Raw genomic sequence first — 18416 nt, 5'->3', positions numbered from 1 at the left:
GCCCTTTTAGTAGTGTTTCTGTCAAAATATTTGCCAGAATTTTGTGCCTGGGAAGAAAGGCTTGAAAAAATAGCCTCTGCTCTGTGTGCATGTGAGAGAGGTGTGCCTGCATGCTGAGGGATCAGGAGAGTGTTTTGTGTGGGCACACAGGCACCTGTCCTGTGCCCGCAGTCCTTTGGTGATGTGTTAGAAGACAACACACGTGGCTTTCAGTCATTGTGTCCAGCACCAAAAAAAAAAGTCTGTGCCATGGGAAGAATCAAAAAGGATCACAATAGGGCTGTTTATCCAGCATCTCTAAAGAAAAGATGAGGAGCCCAGGCAGCAGTGCCCAGGGGCCCTGGGCCAGCTGTGCAGCAGGCAGAGGTGCACAGAGAGCCCACAACCTGGCTGGAGATAGATGTGAATGTAGAGACTTTGCTGCAAGAGAAGGAGACTCCCTAAATTCATTGTGAATCAATGAGGACAGGACTTGTGTGAAGGTTCAGATGCATGAGGAAAGTGCTGTTGCTGGTGGTTGCCTGGACTGCATAACTGGCCATTGAGCTGCTGAGCAGCCAGCTCACCACCACTGTTACTTTATGGTTAAGATGCAGATTAGTCCTGAAAGTTTTGTGATTCAGCCAGATATTGGGGTTTGCTAAGGCCAGTTGCCATCAGTAAGGATGGCAAAGAATACAGGTGAGAAGACCCACCTCAGCCTCCCTTGCGTCTCTCACCCTGCTCACACTTCCTGTGAGCCCAGCAGGCTGTGCTGAGTTGTGCCTGACCTCATACTCCATCCATGCCCTGACTCAGGGCATGAGGCACTGTGGGCTGGTCCAGCTGGCTGAGGTGGCCTCGCCATGCTGTGGGAAGGGGTGGCAGACAGGAACCCTGTTGGTCTGGCTGGGAGCCAGTAAGGGACCAAATCTGTGAGGGAAGGAGAAGTTGTTACTGGGAGGGAGGGAGAGGAATCAAGGGCTCATCTGGAGGAGAGCAGGTAGTGGATGGAGGCTGGAGCTGAAGTGGCGCTGGCTCCTTTTGCCACCCCCACCCCTGCAGGCAGCCATCCTCTCCAGATACAGCCACACTTTCTTACAACCACAGCCCACGAAATCAAGCCTGGCAAGGCAGGTTCTGGCACAGGAGTGCGGGTGAGCCCGTGATCCGGGAGCACTCCCAGCCCACATCTGCCCAACCCCAGTCCCTGCCAGGGCTCCAGAGAGGGCCGTGGGCAGTGCTGGCTGCAGGGCTCCTGCAGCACAAGCAAACCCTGCCTTTTGTTGGCAGGCAGGCAGGCATGGGCCAAGTTTCCATCTGAGCTGTCAGGGTAACCAGCAAGGGTGTCACCAGCTTTAAAGGTCATCGGATTGTCATTGTCCTCATCAGTAAAAGCAGCAGTGGCTGCAGATTCCTTCTGTCTTAAAGGTGATCTAAAAAAACAACTCTTTTCAATGGAGCATTTATTTCCCCAACTTGTGCTAAATTTCCCTTATCACAGTGTGAGAGAGAAGCAATCTGCATACAAACAACCACATACCAGTCTTTGAATCCCCTGATGGGTATCAGCCAGCAGTCTGTGGGCTGACAAGAGCCGCCTGCCTTGGCTGGTCCAGCCTCCCTGCTGCTCCCTTTATGAGTCAGTTTCGCAGGGCCTGAGCTCTCCAGCGCTGGGCATCAAAGTCTCCTCTCAGGCTGGCCTGTGCTGCAGAAGTCAGCATGACTCCCGTTGATTATCTGCAGCTTCCTTATAAGAAGCTAATCATTGTGTTTGCTGCTATTAGCCAAAATGTAGACAAAGATGCCAAATGTGATAAGAACGCCACGTGAGGAAACTGTTGTCTAATGTGGTCTTGCCTGTTGCTAGAAGACAGTCCCTGACTCTAGGTTTAGCCTTTCATTTTCTCCCTAGCTCAGAGCTTGTGTTATTTTCACTATTTATCTGTTAGTCTTTCGGTACAAAGTACACCCTTATCCCTGCTCATGGCATTATGCTGTGATTTGTGTTTGGCTTTTTTTTTTTTGCCTCTGCATTTTACCCCACAGGTTCACACCAGAAAAGCTGGCTGGTTCATTAGGTAGTCAATTAAGAGCCTCTCTTGAGTAGCTCTCCAGCCAGGCACTGCATAATGCAGTGCAAGATCCTGCTATTACTGCAGGCTGCTGGCCTGACTCCGTAGGTTAATGCTGAATTGAATAACAAGTCTGCCATTAGTCCTGGGAAGGCTGGTACTGCCTGGGAGAGCCTGAGCAAGAGGGTTTGTAGAGGAGGAGAGTGTCCCATGGAAGTGAAGCAGAAACCTTTGTGAATGCTAGTGCCAGGTTGCAGCAGTGGCCAGCAGCCTCTCTAACACCCTCTTTCTCCTCTGATAGCTCCAGGCTGCAGATTTCTGTTGCCTATTGTCCTGGCAAGGCTTTCAAAGTCACCGTGGCATGAATATGACACAAATTCCCCTTTCCCCAAGCAGCCCGAGGCACCTTGGCTGTATGAGAGGGGGCACCGAGCTGGCCCGGCTGCAGCCGAGGCCAGTGCTGAGGTCAGCAATAAATAAGGGGCAACATTGTCTGTCCTCCCCACCACGCAAAGGTCTTGCTTAAGGATAGAAATAACTTGCATTTCTGGTGTGGATGGCTCATTCTGTGAAAAAGAGGGCTCTGTTCCTGCTCTCAGCAGAGACCCCCCCCTGCCATGGCCTCTGTTATCCCCATTATTAATGTGGCCACGTTGTGGGGATGTATGCTGGAGCTAGCCCCTGTCCCTTGTGTGGGTCTTTGGGGCGGGAGTGGGGGCTGCAGGCTAACTGTGCACTTCCCAAGGGTTTGCAGCAAACAGTGGAGACATTGGCACCCTCCCACAGGCCCTCCCACAGGCCCTTACACTGTGTAAATATTTGTGCTTACGGATTTTCTCAAGGGGAAACTGAGGCACACGTATCTGTGCTGGAAGGCTGGAGTTTGCAGGAGACTGGCCCATGGGAACAGCCTTTCCAAAATTAGTACATCCCAATACTCCTCTCTGCCCCATCCCTGGCAGCTCCTTCCCCAAATGGGGCTCCTCCACCAGTCCTGGGGTCGCTGTGGCACCTTTGCCTGCATGGCTGCAGGTAGCAGCTGTGTCATGACTACTGTGGATGGAGGCTCCCTGTGTGCCAGCCAGCCTCTCTGCAGGCTCTGGAGCAGCACACAGGTCTGCCAGGTCAGTCTGGGGGTGGGTTAGAGTGGAAAGTGCCAGCTGGGGAAGACAGGCCAACATGGTGTGGCCTCCCTGTCCACCACCACCGGTGTGAGGGATGTGGCACATTACTGTCCTGCCAAATCACAGCAATGGCTTTGGATAGGATCACTCTTCTAGTCCTGGTTTTGAGGTAATTGTCAGGAGGATCAGCAGTGGTTTACAGATTATGTCTGCAAAGCTGTCTAAGGGATTTTGAACCATGTTGTCCACTACAGTACCTCATGGACCTTGTCTCTCCACCTGTGGAAAGCTTTGAAAATCACCTTCTCACTTCTTGCAGTTATTCCCACAGCTCTTGAGCTGCAGGACTTTCCAGAAGTGAATATGCAACCCTAAACTCAGAATGGGGTTTTCACAGTGCCAAATTGTTGGCATTAAGCTTCGTTGTTGCTAAGGCTCTGGGTTTTTCCTGCTGCTACAGGCTCCGAGGACTGCTCCAGAAACTTCACTGCCTCCAACGGCACTATTGAGTCTCCAGGTTTCCCTGACAAGTATCCACACAACCTGGACTGCATCTTCACCATCATAGCCAAGCCAAAGACAGAAATCCTCCTCCACTTTCTGCTTTTTGACCTCGAGCATGACCCACTGCAGTCGGGGGAAGGAGACTGCAAGTATGACTGGCTAGACATCTGGGATGGCATCCCTCAGGGTAAGCCGTGGGGTGCTGCACTGCTTTCCTTGGCCCTTCCTGGTGTCACAAAGCTCCAAAACTGTGCAGTCTCTGTCTGAACACCAAGGGTGCCTAACCTCAAAGGTGGCTGCAGCCTGCAACCTGCCTTTAGGGCACACCATGGCCAGCCTGGGGACAGTGTGCCTGCTGAAGGCTGCATTCATTAAACCACAAACTACTGCTCTGTTGTAACCACTGATCTGAAAAGCCCCATGGGACACTCCAAACACCAGCAGTTCTCCCTCAGGGAAGGGCAGTGGGTTCATGCAATGATGGGAGTACTTCCCTACCTTATAGCAAAACCAAGAAACAGAGCATTTTGGAGCATTTCCCAGCAATTGCAGAGCAATGCCTGCTGCAGTGGATATTTCTGCACTGCATGGCACCAGGCCAATGGATATAAAAAATAGCCCATCCCCAAAGCCTATCTTTTTTATCCTGATCAGCAATGAGCTGGTGACCCAGGAGGCCAGTGGAAAAGCAGGCATTACCTTTGCTGCTCTTTCTTTTGCAGTTGGCCCCTTGATAGGCAGGTATTGTGGTGTCAATATGCCATCGGATATCCGCTCGACCACCGGCGTCCTCTCTCTCACCTTCCACACGGACCTGGCAGTGGCTAAGGATGGTTTCTCTGCTCAGTACTACTTGATCCACCAGGAAGTCCCAGAAAGTGAGTTGGAAATGTGTATGTATGACTTAGTTGTGTCCCCTGTGTTTCCCATCTTTCATTTGGCATATGTGAGAGTAAAGCAGGCAGAAGTGTGTCCAGGGACTGGTTCTCCACCAGCAGTGCAGACAGCAGTTTCACTTAGGTGTCTTCTCTATTTTGATAGAAGTAAGATTTCAAGTAAGAATTTAACTTTCTGACCTTTTCTTGACTTTTCACTTGCTTGTGAAGTCTTCTCAATACCTTTTGGGTTAGCATCCTTCATGTATGTACTGAGCCCAAAGGATTTAGGGGAAGACTTTAGCCCAGCATGTGCAGCAGATTCATTAAAGCATGGGGAAAAATATGCGCGCTCTCTCTCTCTCTCTAGTTTTCCAGAAATTCACAGTCCCAAACCACAAATTGGAATTTCTTGGCTGTCTAATTAAAGATTGCTTAAAGCTCTAAGAATTTCAAGCCAAATTTTGTTTTATAACCCTTAATAAGGGTTATAAAACAAATTGATATGGAGTGAGAAAGTAAGTTGTGTGTTTTGAGAATGAAGAGCATTTTGATTTTTTATGATAACACAGGCAAGAAAAGATTCCATTTGTTTTCCCATGATATTTTTTGCCTCAGAGCTACTGTTCTTGACCTCTGTTCACAGCAAACCTCTGATACAACACAAGGAGCCTCCAGGACAACCCTCAGTCCCAGAGAAAGACAGGGAATCCCTGACCTGCCACTGAAAGCCTGTGACAGAGAGCAGGGTAGAGTAGGGGTTGTGCAGCACCAGAGCAGCAGGGTTACAATCTCTTACTCTATGAGTAAGGATTGTTCTGCTGAGGTGTGAGAGTTACAGATAAGCATGAGCTCTTCACCATCACCTATTGCCACACTCAGTTGATCTGTTCTTTAATCCCTTTTCTGATCTGGATTTGCGAATAAAATGTTGAACACAAAGCTTGAGAAATCAAGCACCAGAGCCTTTGTGAAAGTGCCAGGCCTGTTTTCCTTTATGGTGGTGTAAAATGAAAGTTTAATAATAGCACTGACATCCTAACTTGGCCCATCATTTCCATCCAAGGTTGACTTGACCACATTAAAAAACACAGGCAGTTTGGTGGAGCCCCGTTGGTTTACAGCAGAAGCACGTTTGCACCCATGCAGTATTTTCTATCACTGATTTCTTTGGTATTGTTTTTACAGGACAGCTGCTCTAAAATAGATGAGATGTGCCATAAAAATGAGCTAATTGTGACTTCTAAAGCCTTAGAAGTGAGGAGATCCAAACAAAAGCATAACAGTGTCTTTCATAATCTTGTCTGGTTAATCCCTATGGGCCTGATACCGCATACAGTGCATGCAGATAGACACAGACACAAACACACGTGCATCCCTGCTCTCACATGCTCACAAAACCTTTAGAGCTGCCCATTCCAATCCTTGATGTTCCTGCCGGCAACAGTAAGCACCCTCCTTATGTGTCTGTCTGTATTCCTTGCCTTGTCAGTGCTTAGACCTACAGCCCTCAAAATGGGAGCTTTGTGGCAAGGGTACTTGGAACATCTTGGTGGAGTGCAGGCAGGCAAGGGACAGAATTGTGTCAAAACTGAACAAAGGTGAAGAAGATAGAGAAAGGGACAAAGATCCAGACTGTATTAGTGTTCAGAGGGCCACGCAAACACAAAGCTGCCCTATCTATAATTTTTCAGTGCCATCTGTGAACACACAACCTGCAAGATGGTGCAGATCTGTTCATCTTTCCAGTCAGGCAGCTTTGCTCAGGGTTAGCTGGAGAGATTAGTTCAGAGCTGCCTTTCACTCGGGGGTGAAGTACTGAGAGTGTAAACCAATCTCTGTGTATGTGTGTTTCTGCTCTAGACTTTCAGTGCAATGTGCCTCTGGGGATGGAGTCTGGCAGGATCTCCAACATGCAGATCAGTGCCTCCTCCACCTACTCGGATGGGCGATGGACCCCTCAGCAGAGCCGGCTCAACAGTGATGACAACGGCTGGACCCCCATTGTAGACAGCAACAAAGAGTACCTCCAGGTACCTTTCCAGCCCCCTCACCTCTTCCCCCACCAAATGGAGTGTCACGCTCTTAAACTGACCCTTGACCATAAGGGCTGTTGAATTTTTTATTGCCTCTGGCTCATGGGGAGAAGCAGCAGGGGAGCTGCAGTGCCTCGGTGAAATGTGGCAGGCTGGCTCTCCCATTAGCTTGCCCGCACAAGGACTGACTCCATCCGCTGTCTCTCTCCCAGCCCCTCCTTTCTGCCCAAACCTTGATGGACTTTCCATCAGACTGACAGAGACTGAGAGACCTCTGCCACTTACAAGGGCCACTGACTCCACCACTGGCCTGAGGACCAAAGTCTCCAGAGGGTGCATAGAAAAACAACTAGAATAATATTTATCTCATCAGCGATGCAGGGAGCGTGAGCAGGCTGATGTCAGGCGGGGGGCTGACAGAGCAAAGGCTTTCCCTGGGAGCTGGTTAGAGCCACAGTGTGTCCACACACAGCTTCTGGCTGTGTCACATCGCCGGGAGACACTGCTTGCTAAAGGGCACTACGAGCAGGAGGTGCTGAATGTCATTGCCTCTAGCAGACGTCTCATTCTTCATTCATGGCAGGGCTACTAAGCCAGCTCTGCTGACCTTTCTCAACCCATGTTGTAAAACAAACAGGAAAAAAAACCAGCAGGGCAAAACCAAGAGCTGCAGCACTTGCTAATTGGATATTATGCTTTTATTTTACATGGAAAAAGTCAGTCTCTGTCCTGCTTTAATGGATGCGCTCTTCTGTGCAGATCCTATTGCTTGGTCTGAGGCAGGAAGAAGGCTTTGTGATGGTCCCATATAAACAGACATCAAGATCCTTAGCTACTCTTGTCCCAGGGTTCTATCCTGCTGAAGTCAGCCCTGGCAAGGGTTGTGGATGTTGAACTGTGCACCCAGAGAGAGTGAGACGGGCTGAATTTGCACCTTTTAATTTTTCAGAGACAGAGAGAGGAACTAATTAGCCACTCTGGACTCTCAGGTGGTCACCACTCTCTTTCTTGTCCCTTTTTCCCCTGGCAAGGTGGACCTCCAATTCCTGACTGTGCTCACAGCCATTGCCACACAGGGTGCCATCTCAAGAGAAACCCAGAAGGGCTACTATGTGCGTACCTACAAGCTGGAGGTCAGCACCAATGGGGAGGACTGGATGATGTACCGACACGGGAAAAACCACAAGGTAATGTCCTTTTTGTCTCTTCTTCCTGCACCTTGGTGAGTCTTGCAGCCAACAAGAGGGAAGAGAACAGAGATTTTGCAGGCCCAGAGGGTTTAATCTGTGAGGGACCCTTTTTCTGATGGCAGCTAAAAGACTGATGATGCTCTGAGCAGAAATAGTCCTTTCTCCTCTGCACAGCAATGAGGAAACACTATTCCTTGGAAAACCTGGCTGCTGCTGCATCGTTCATGGTGGTGAGAGTATGTTCTTTGACTGCAAATGAAGGAGAAAATGTTTTCACAGCCTGTGTTTTGCCATATAAGATTCATTGAGCTTTTGTGGTCGTAGACCCGTCTGCATGCTGGGTTAACAATCACAAAACCACATGAAACTGTAGTTCAGGAGTTACTGAGGCCTGGAAATGAAAGGGCACAAATCCTAAGAGGCAATTGCACCATCCCAGAGAACAAAATGAGCAATAAATAATGAGAAACAATTCAGGCTGCCAGAGCTGTGAGATCTGCGCTAAGCAGGCATGGTCAGAATGGGTGCATTGAGCCCTGGGAGCTGTGCGTGCTCTTGCTGTGTTTCTGGGACACCCACAGAGGTGGGAGCAAGGAGGAAGGAGGGTATGAGTGTTCATCTGTTTCACACCATATGGATGCTGGTGTGTGGCCAGGAAAGATAAACTTGGAGTGGTCTGCATGGGAAGTGTATGGAGAGGAGGGTTAAGGTAGCCATGGTGCCAGGCTGGCTTTTCTGTCTATTGCTTTGGTCACGTGGTTGTTCCCTGGTTAAGGGTGCCTCAAGAAAGTGCTTCTCTGCTCTTCTGTGGCACCCTCCAGCACTGCTGATGTGTTCAGGTGCTCCCTGCTGATGTGCCATAGTGTGTCTGTGTGAACTCTGGCTGGGTCCCACACACCTCCCCCCACACACATGTCCCAGTCATTTTTGATTGCTCAGCACTTCTATTAAATTAGCTGTCCCTTCCCTTTGCTGGCACGAAATGCAGTAGCCTGCCTTGTCCAGGATTCATCCAGACATTTCCTTCCCTTCCGGGCTGTGTGATTTCCCCTTCCCCACAAGTCTTAGGTTCAAATTCCCTCTGCTTCCCAGAATGAGTCCTCACTGTGCAGAGGTACCTATCAGGGTTTCATACCTGCAATATTTGGAGTTTTTCAGCTCCTCGTGTGCCAGTGAGGGAGTGTGAGTCCTATTTTAGAAGTAGGGAAATGGAGGCACAGGGCAGTCCAGCACCACATAGGGGAGTCCTCAGCTGGGCTGCCCCAGATCTTGGGTGCGCTGGCTCCAGGACAGTAGCTCATGGCAGAGCTCATGTATAGCCCTAACACAGTGCCCATGCAGTGGTGTGGAGCCTCTGTGCTCTACCAGGACCCACTGGTCACAGCAGACCTTTCTGTGAACCGGGGCCATCTCTCTCCTCACCCCAGGTGAGTTTGGGGTCTCATTGGGACCTTTTCTGTAAGCTGAGTCAGGCAGGATATACTCGTCATGCTGGACAGAGAGATGAGCTACGTACACAGCTCAGTGTTCCAAATAACCACTGGCAATAAATTTATCTTTTCAAATCTTATCTGGAGCAGAAATCTGGCCTGGAGGGTGGTTTTAGTTGCAGAGGAGAATAAATATTCCATCCTTGCAGTCCTGGGCATTGGACACTGCACCCTCAGCCAGGGTGGAGCAGGACAGCATGACTGGTTTCAGCGCTGCTCAGCCAATTTACATTGCTCCAGCAAGACCCTAAAGCCTGGCTGGTGTCAATCCAAAACAATCCTACAACCATCTGAATTGTCACCATTTCAGGACTTGGCCCTTGATTTCTGTCAGCTTTCTTCTACTCTGTTTTCTCTTTTCATTAAAAAAGTGGAAAAAATCAAACCTCTTCTTTTTTACTCCTCTATTTCAGTATCTATTCATTCCCACATTCTGGCCTTAATGTACCAGACACCTCCCAAGGCTGGAGGATAAGTAATTGCTTTTTGGTGGCTCGCCTACCCCTTGCATCCGGGTGACTGCTTTCCTGCCCCGCCAAACAACTGGCTGCCAGCTGCTGAGCTACAGCAGGGCCAGGCCAAGGCCACTTGCTCACAGACCTGGTGCCGGGGGGGCGCTGGTCCCACATTCCGTGCCCACACTAATCCTGCTGTTCCTGTGCTAAACAAGCTCCCAGATGTCTGTGCTCAAGGTGCAGCTCCCTCCCTGCATCAGCGCGGAGCTCGGTGCAGCCCAGGCTGCAGCGCTGGAGCAAACCATGCCAAAGGGATTCATCAAGTCTGCCGCAGCTTGATTTGGTGCCATGAGAGCAGGGAGGGAGGGGAAGGTGTGGACAGACAGGGACTCTCTATATACATGCAGATAGATACAAACACACACACATATATATATATATATGTATATATAGACACATACATATATGCACATGCATATATCTGCACATGCACACATATATATGCACATGCACGCATAGGCATACGGGGTGTACCAAGCACTGCTCAGAATTTCTGCCAGCTCTGTGGGCCAAAAGCAGTGCTCTGCCACGTGTAGGCAGGTCAGCTAACATTCACATCTTCATCGAGGAGCTAATGCAAGAGAAAACCAGCGAGTGCAGGGGGGTGGAGAGGGGATGATGCTCCCTGCAGAGGATGGGAAGCTCTCACTGCCTCTCTTTTGCCCCCTGCTTCCCCTCCCTCCGGTGTTTCAGATGACAGTGGGGCCAGGGTGTTTCCCTGCAAATGTGATGGCTCACCTTTGAGTCCCCAGCTGCTGGCACTCAGCAGCAAGGGAAACGGGAAAGGCAGGATGGAGCAGCGGAAAATGTGATTAATATGTGCTCACAGCAGACAGGGCTGGCTGGGCTGTTTCCGTGCCGAACACTGCTGTGTTTCTGGGATGGGGAGGCAGTGGGAGGGCAGCCGGCAGGAGTGGAGCTCCACACACACTCCCTCCCCTTCCCACCCCATCCCTGCTAGGTTTTCCTCCTTCCTGGCAGCCCAGTCCCTACAAAGCCTGGCCCAGACATCCCCCTGTCCAGGGGTTGGTGCTCTGTCTTTCCCTCAGGCATGTGGCCAGGGTGGGAGGCCAACCCAGCAACCTGGCCAGAGGTTCTGTGCTGTCTTCTTGTCTGTCCCTGAGAGGGGAGGCAGGGAGGAGAATGGCCCCCACCACGTGCCATCCTCACCAGCATGCCCCTACCAGAGGACAGGGCCAAACCAAACCTGCTGCAGAAAAGCTGGTCTGGCTCTTGCCCACCCTGTTTTCCTCCACCTCCTGTGACCTGGGTCCTGGGACCAGGCTGATGGCCTCTGAGGTTTGAGGTTATCTTCCAGGCATCAGCCCTGGTGTGCGTGCCAGATCTTATCTAATGGTTTGCAAATGTCTTTAGAAAACAACAACTCTATTTGAACCCAAGGAAGGAAAAGAGCACCTGGCAGGATTTGACCTTTTGGTTTTGGCCATTTTCTTCACCTGGCAGGATTTGACCTTTTATTTTTGTCCACTTTCTTTGGACAGGCTCAACTATGAGGATTTTATCAGAAAACCAAGCTCTCATCCATTTTGATCCTCTTCCTTCTTTGTAGCATCTTGGGTTCCGGCTCCCATGTGCTGTGAGCTGCTCCATCTTAGTAACTGTGGAGATGAACTCATAGGAATCATCTAGTGTGGCAAGGGACTGGGGATGGGATGGATTTCAGGATTTGGAGTGGGTTTGGGCCATGATGAGTGCTGCTCTCACTGCCTCCATTGATCTGTGTGTAAAATTTTCAGAATCTGTAGAAGTCAATGTATGAGAAATGGCAGCAAGATCCAGCTGATGTGTATTTTTCATTTCTTACTTATTTTGGTTTTGTGCTTGTTATTAGTTAACTTTCCTGAGTGGCATTTCAGGTGGTAGCTGCACAAAGATTGAATTGCTGCAAGGAGCAGGGTCTCAGCTGTACACTGCAGCTGGGAACATCAGAGGTTTTTGGTGCTGGCTGTGAATATTGAGGATGACTCTTTGGAGACCCTTGTGCCTTCCCTTAGGAGTGTTCCTCTGTCTTTTCAGTTCTTAGGTCTCCTGTATTTACTCACCTGAGGAAGGAGAGAAAAACTTTAAGTCCTGTGGCTTTTTTATCTGGAAAACTAAGGAAAAGCTGGCACAATGAGCCAGAGGGCCACAAGTGTTTCTGTGCAGAGACATGGTGCAGAGGATTTGCCCAGAAACATCCAGGTCCCAGCTTGCTTCTGCTGCTTTCACAGGCAGGACAAAGACATCAGGCTTTGCCAAAGGCAGACTTGTGCATTCACCCTTGGTGCAGTACCTGGGGAGTATTACAGTCCTGAATTTCCTAGCAAGGCTGCAGCTTTGTATTTCTGGGCCCGATATCTCCTTTGCAGGCTAACATAGTACCACTCCTCGTGTCCCTGATGACTCCCAAATCTGAGTGGAGCCTCTCAAAGACACGGAGCTGGCAAGCCCAGCCCAGCACAGTGTGCCTTGCCCAGACACAGTGCTTTGTTAAGTGTTGCCAAGTATCATTTTTCTTTTAACTCCTTGTTCCTGGATTTAATAAATCCAGAACTATCCACCCTCCACTTGAGCCAGAATCCTCCCACCATCAAACATGCCCCATTTTATGCCTTCCCTATCTGACAAGGAAAATAATCTCCCCTACTTTTCTCCTTCATGCTTCTCTGTCTAAATCCTGAAGCCCTAATCCTGTTAGCATTCTCTGTTCCAGAGCTCTGTCTCCACAGGAGTAACATAATCCTGCAGTAAATCTAGTGGGTCCAAAGAGACACATACGTATGGATGAAGGCAGGGCTGCTGCTGTCCTTGGCCTTCTCCTCTTCCTCCCTCAGCCACTTTCTTCAGCACCCCAAGAAATTGCATAGTGGCCAAGCAGCATAACAAATAAAGCAGGAGAGAGGTTACCTCTTACCCCCTCCCTGACTCGCTGCCTCTTCAACTTCACTCTTCAACAACATGGCACTCCCTGTCCTTCATCTCCTTCACTCCAAGCTGTCAATGGCACAGTTCCCATATCCACTGGAACTAATGTAGCTTCAGCAATCCCCCCCATCACCCTATGATGGTTCCAACATGTCAGAAATGCAACTTGTAAATGCTGCTGTGGAGCTTGCATGTGTATGCACACGGAAAACTTTTGCAGTCCTCCTCTAGCCTAGACATCATGTCCCCTACTTTTACAGCCTCTCCCTAACCACTTGCTTTCTTGCAGCAAATTAATTAAGCAGGTCGGCTCTCATTGATTATCAATTTACTTTCACATGCAGACCTGCTGTCTGGACTAAAACGGAAGTAAACATACAGTGTATGAGGAGAAGATGGGCAGCTCTTTGATGCAGCAGTGAAAGAGAGCTCCCTTGACTGTTTCTTGGAAGGTGCTTTTAATTTGTTAATGGTTTTCCCATTCGTCTTCTGGCTCCATCACCCTTCAGCGTGTGTTCATGTGCATAGGCATGTGTGCTCTCCACTGAGTGTATATCTATTTATCTATCTATCTCTCTAGATCACAGCCAGGTATTTTTTTTTCTGCTGGTGTAAATTACTGTGACTTCTTATACTTCGATGGTGATATGTTGATTTACACCATTCGAAGACTTGGCTCAAAATATGTGCTGAGTGGGATGGGAAGCAGATAGGACGGGAGGAATAGCAATGTTCTATTTTGGTAGAGAGGGAAGAAATCTTTGCTTTCTTGGCACTCCCAATTTCACACATTTTCTTGCTAGTTCTTCCTATGCTGTGAGTGCTAATTTGAGGCAGGATGTGGAGCCTGTTGAAGTCAATGGGCCTCTCTCCACAGTGTGCTGGGGCTCTGGGGTCAGGACTTCAGTACAGGGAAACCAGACTGTCAGGGTCAGATCCTGGTCAGCAGCATCAGGACCTGCAGACTCACAATGCATTTCCACTTGGGAAGGAGGCTGAAAGAGCAGGCATGTGGGAATACCTCAGGTCTCTAACAGCACCAAGCACATGCCCTCTGAAAGTGGCCCCTCTGTGTTATGCTGAACAGGGTGCGAAGCGATGACTTGCCGTGATCAGTTGGGGCTGTTCGGAAGCGAGGTTCAATGGAATCCTACCAGAGCAGCTGACAGCACAGCTGGAAGTCAGGTGCCAATTCTGCCCTCACAAGCTGGCAGTCTGGAGTGTCATGGCCCAGATTCAGAGTTCATAGCTTGTTGAATGTGATCTAGCCTGAGTAAGTTGCTGATTTCTTAATCTAAAGCAGAATTGAAATTGCTCTTCTTGGAAGCAAGTAATTGAGACCAAGGTCATCTAAGAGATGTTTTCAGTGATGCCTATAGCAGTGATAAAGTTTTTGGGCTCAGTCCTGCTTCTGCTTTCTGTCAAGCTTGACTGTGCAGAAGTCAGCAACAAATTATGCTGGTGTAAATTTGGATTCTGGCCCCTGATGCTTGTATGTGTGAAGTGAGCTAAAAAAGAACAAAACTTGAAACATGTTAAATCAAAAAGAGCAGCAAACCTCGTCAGTGACTGTTAAACATGCTGGTCCATATGCAACCTTTGGCTCATGAAGTCTTCACACTGCTGACAGTGGGAAGCAAATAGAGGTTGCCAGGAGAAGACTGGACTTGCTGCCCTTGGACATCTGCTGGGGCCACCATTAGGAGCCATCCTCTGGGACAGAGAGACCTTTGGTCTGACCTGACATGCTGCTCCTTATGCTAAAATAGTTGCACTGGCTCAGATAAACATTTCCTGTCCTCCGGTGTTAGGTTCAGAGATAAGGTGTTGTGTGTCAGCTTCTGTGTTGGCATAAAGCTGAAGGCTCTGCTGTGGTGTGGAAATATATCCTTTAAAATTGTTTGTGTGTGTGTCTGTGTGTCTGTGCCTGCGGGTTTACAAGACACACACACACATATGCCTGGAGAGTGTTTCACAGTAACCACTCTTCTTATAGCCCTCCTGCTGGAAAAAAAGGGTATTTGGTGTCTGCTGAGCAAGGAAAAAGATGGGAAGTGAGGTCAGACAGGATAAAATAGGATATTAAAAACACATAAACCATGCTGTGTTGTTAAACGGTAGCAGCATGATATATATTCTCTAGATTAGCATTTCTGCTCAAGTTCACATCAACCCCTCATCCCAATTACCAGCCAGATTTGCAAGTGATTCCCTCTGTGGAGTGGCTGCTCCATCCACTGCTGAAGGAGTGGATGGTGATGTGCAGGGGCAGCCCAGAGATAGCTGGGGTGCCATGAACAGCCCTGTAAACACCCTCTGCACACCCTGCCGTGCTGGATCCTGGGAGAAGAGAAGTAACATGTGCCATCTGCAAGCCTAGAGCCACAGGAGGCTCACAAAATGCTTCCTAGCTGCTATTCAAGGCAAGAGGCCAGAATACTGCCTCACCCCTTCTTCTGTCCTCAGTTGTTTGACTCTTGCCTCCCACAAGAGACTGGGGGCAGAGATTACGTTCTCCTGCTTTCCTGAGATAAACTTACTGGGAACTCTTGTGCTTAGTACACATACACATTGTGGGAGCTTGCAGAAGAACCCAGCCAGCATCTCAGTGTGGATGTGGTTCCTAGCTGAGATGGGAGGATAGTGTAGCCCTGTCTTGAAGTGCTTAGAGTGAAAGCAGGCAATGCCTACAGCCTTGGTCAGTGAGCTCTAGTGCTTTATGCTGGGGCAGAGAAAGGGTTGAAAATTATCCTCCCCTTGGGTATTTCCTCTTTCCCTCCCTTTTCTTTCCTACTATGGCTTTGCAGCCTAAAATAGAAACACATGTATCCAGTCCTTGTCCGGCCTATTAAAAAAATGGGCAGAAGAGGTGGATCTAACATCCATCTGGTAGTTATTGATTATGGCCATCTGGTAAGGTAGCAGCCTTTTCATACCATGTGGGATCATAAACTCCTGAAAAGCTGTCTCCATGTGGCAGGCTGCATGTGCACAGGAGAGGCAAAGGCAAGGGGCTGAGTGAGGCAGCAGCTTGTCACCCCAGGCAGAGGGGCACCCTTCCTGCTCACACCACGGCTTGCACGTGATGTTTCCGGGTGGAGCTCAGTGTAAGGATGCATCAGGGGGTCCGCCTGTTTGGGGGCATCTTGTCACTTGTGCTGGAGCAGATCTAGGTCTGGGGGCAAGCTTGAAGCAGCTGGGGCCTGATAGTCTGAGGTGCTCATGGTTCTCAAAGTGCTGTGAGAGGCAGTCAGGCAGAAAGCTCTTGGCCCTCCTGCCTGGTAGGTGAGTCCATCCACCATGCTGTCCTGACAGTGGCTCACATGTCCCTGCAAGCCTCTGGTGCTTGCTCTGGTTGGAGGCTGGCCCTGACCAGAAAGCCTTTCCTTGGTTTTCCCTGCTGAGATTATTTTGACTGCTTATCTGGTGAGGATGTAACAGTGTGTGCAAGTGTACATTTGTGCCTCCCTTCCCTTGCAGACATTTCAGGCCAATGAGGATGCCACAGAGGTGGTTCTCAACAAGATCCACAGCCCAGTGCTCACACGCTTCGTGCGCATCCGTCCCCAGACCTGGCACAACGGCATCGCCCTGAGGCTGGAGCTGTATGGCTGCCGCATCACTGGTGAGAGTCTTCTCCTCGCCCTGGCTTCAGTGCTCCTCTGTCCCTCCAACAGCCTGTCCCAGGGGGCTGTCCCTTGCCACTTCATGGCTCCTTGCGGTGGGAATGGTGACACTGTGACTAGCATGGAGGCATCCATGGCAAGGGATGCACTTGGAGGGACAGGACTGCAGCTCCTGGAGGGAGGGGTAAACGCCCTTTGGTGTTGGTTTAGTGTCCAGAGCTTAATGCTGTGAGGAGAACCATGAGCATGCCCCTTCAATTACCCTGACTGTTCATGGCCTTTCCTTCCCTGCAGATTCACCCTGCTCCAACTTGCTGGGAATGCTTTCTGGCCTCATTCCTGACTCACAGATCTCTGCCTCTTCCATCAGAGGCTATGACTGGTCTCCCAGCATGGCCCGCCTGGTGAGCAGCCGCTCGGGCTGGTTTCCCCGTGTGCCCCAAGCCCAGCCTGGGGAGGAGTGGCTGCAGGTGGACCTTGGTGTCCCGAAGAACATCAAAGGTGTCATTATCCAGGGGGCTCGTGGAGGGGACAGTGTGACCACCACTGAGTCCCGTTCCTTTGTGAAGAAGTTTAAGGTGGCCTACAGCATGAATGGGAAGGACTGGGACTTCATCCAGGACCCCAAAACAATGCAAGCCAAGGTAGGCACTGCCTGGAGCAGCTCTGAAACAGGATATTTTTCTGACTAGCTTCAGTCTGCCTGATGGGGTCTTGGGAAGCTGGCTGTCCGCTCCCACAGAGACCTTGGGAGCTTGGGGCTGTCACCATGAAATCCCAGGTTGTGTCCCTTGGTGCTGCTACAAACCTGTACTGGTGGCCAGAAGTTCTACCTTTCCCCAGGGATGGCAATTTCTTTCCACTTTCTATTGTGGACCAGGCATGGGGATGTGGACATCACCTGCTGCTTCTCCCAGCTCCTGCAGGTCAGAGTCCAAAAGATGGTGTGTTTTATTATGTTTTGTGTAAAACATTTATGTTTTACATGAACTAATTACATATTTTAAGGGGAAAGGTGTGGCTGTTGTGGTGTGCACCTCTGAAAGAGGAAGATAATCACAACTTCTCTTTAGGAAATTTTCTATATCTGAAGTCCCTTTGCCACACTGGTGTGACCCTGAAATTCCCCATATTTTTTCTTTATCATTGGAGTTCCCCATAATCTTTCTGCTTAGTGCTCTGGGAGTGGCAGGGGGATTAAGGAGGAATAAATAAATTCCCTGCTACTGCCTGTTCTGTTTTTATGCATACTCCTCTGCCTAAAATTTGGGGAAGTTTTAATTTTTCCTGATCCTTCAAATGAGGGCTGATGCTACCTATAGGCCTCTGTTTATTCCCCACAGACTTTAGTTTGTTCATGTAAGCTGAAAAAGAGCAGTACTTGGACTGTGAGGAAAACCAACCATTTACACCATCCTAGAACATGCAGTAGCTTCTTTATTTACCACAGGACAAATCTGATCTCATTTATATGTGAATTTAGTGGATATTCCCTAGGCTTCCCCTGCATGGCTTGGATCAGAATCTAACCCCTGGATTCTGAGCAGAGGCCAGGAGAGATTGTGCAAGTTTCTCAGAAATAGCCTGGCTGCTCCTCTTGAAACCGAGAAGAAACAGCCCAATTTCTGCTCAGCTGGGCTCAATGGCCTGGGGTCAGTCAGACTGTGGCCACATTCTGCCAGACCCAAAACATCAAGTCTGGTTGAGAGCATGTGAAATGCTCACAATGCACACATCTCTTGCCTTCTCTCTCTCTCTTTCTCTCTGTAGCTTTTTGAAGGCAACATCCACTACGACATCCCTGAAGTCCGGAGGTTTGACCCTGTTCCTGCCCAGTATGTCCGAGTGCACCCGGAGAGGTGGTCCCCAGCGGGAATAGGAATGCGCCTGGAGGTGCTGGGCTGTGACTGGACAGGTAGGAGCCCCTACACCTCTGCCCACTGCCTGCTCTGGGGCCAGGCACTACACCAGCAAGGTGCAAACTTCAGGTTATTTCCTCCTGTCCTACCTCAGCCATGCTGTGGCAGGGAGGCTGCAGCCATGAAGACAGCACCTGTATGGTGGCTTGGCCCCACCT

The 18416-nt window shown here is 49.7% G+C and overlaps 1 protein-coding gene across 7 annotated transcripts in view; it reads left to right on the top strand.

The window, feature by feature from the left end:
- NRP2 (neuropilin 2) overlaps window positions 1-18416 on the top strand; it is an 89166-nt gene that overhangs the window by 29470 nt on the left and 41280 nt on the right. For all 7 annotated transcript variants that reach the window (XM_054636203.2, XM_077181304.1, XM_077181302.1 and 4 more), the window contains exons 4-10: window positions 3639-3869; window positions 4405-4560; window positions 6421-6590; window positions 7625-7780; window positions 16194-16338; window positions 16634-16983; window positions 18110-18254. In XM_054636203.2, coding sequence (XP_054492178.2) covers window positions 3639-3869; window positions 4405-4560; window positions 6421-6590; window positions 7625-7780; window positions 16194-16338; window positions 16634-16983; window positions 18110-18254 — 1353 coding nt within the window. The remainder of the gene's footprint in view (window positions 1-3638; window positions 3870-4404; window positions 4561-6420; window positions 6591-7624; window positions 7781-16193; window positions 16339-16633; window positions 16984-18109; window positions 18255-18416) is intronic.

Source organism: Agelaius phoeniceus, chromosome 7 (assembly GCF_051311805.1).
Source record: "Agelaius phoeniceus isolate bAgePho1 chromosome 7, bAgePho1.hap1, whole genome shotgun sequence".
Classification (NCBI taxonomy): domain Eukaryota; kingdom Metazoa; phylum Chordata; class Aves; order Passeriformes; family Icteridae; genus Agelaius; species Agelaius phoeniceus.
This window is presented reverse-complemented; position numbering and strand designations above follow the sequence as displayed.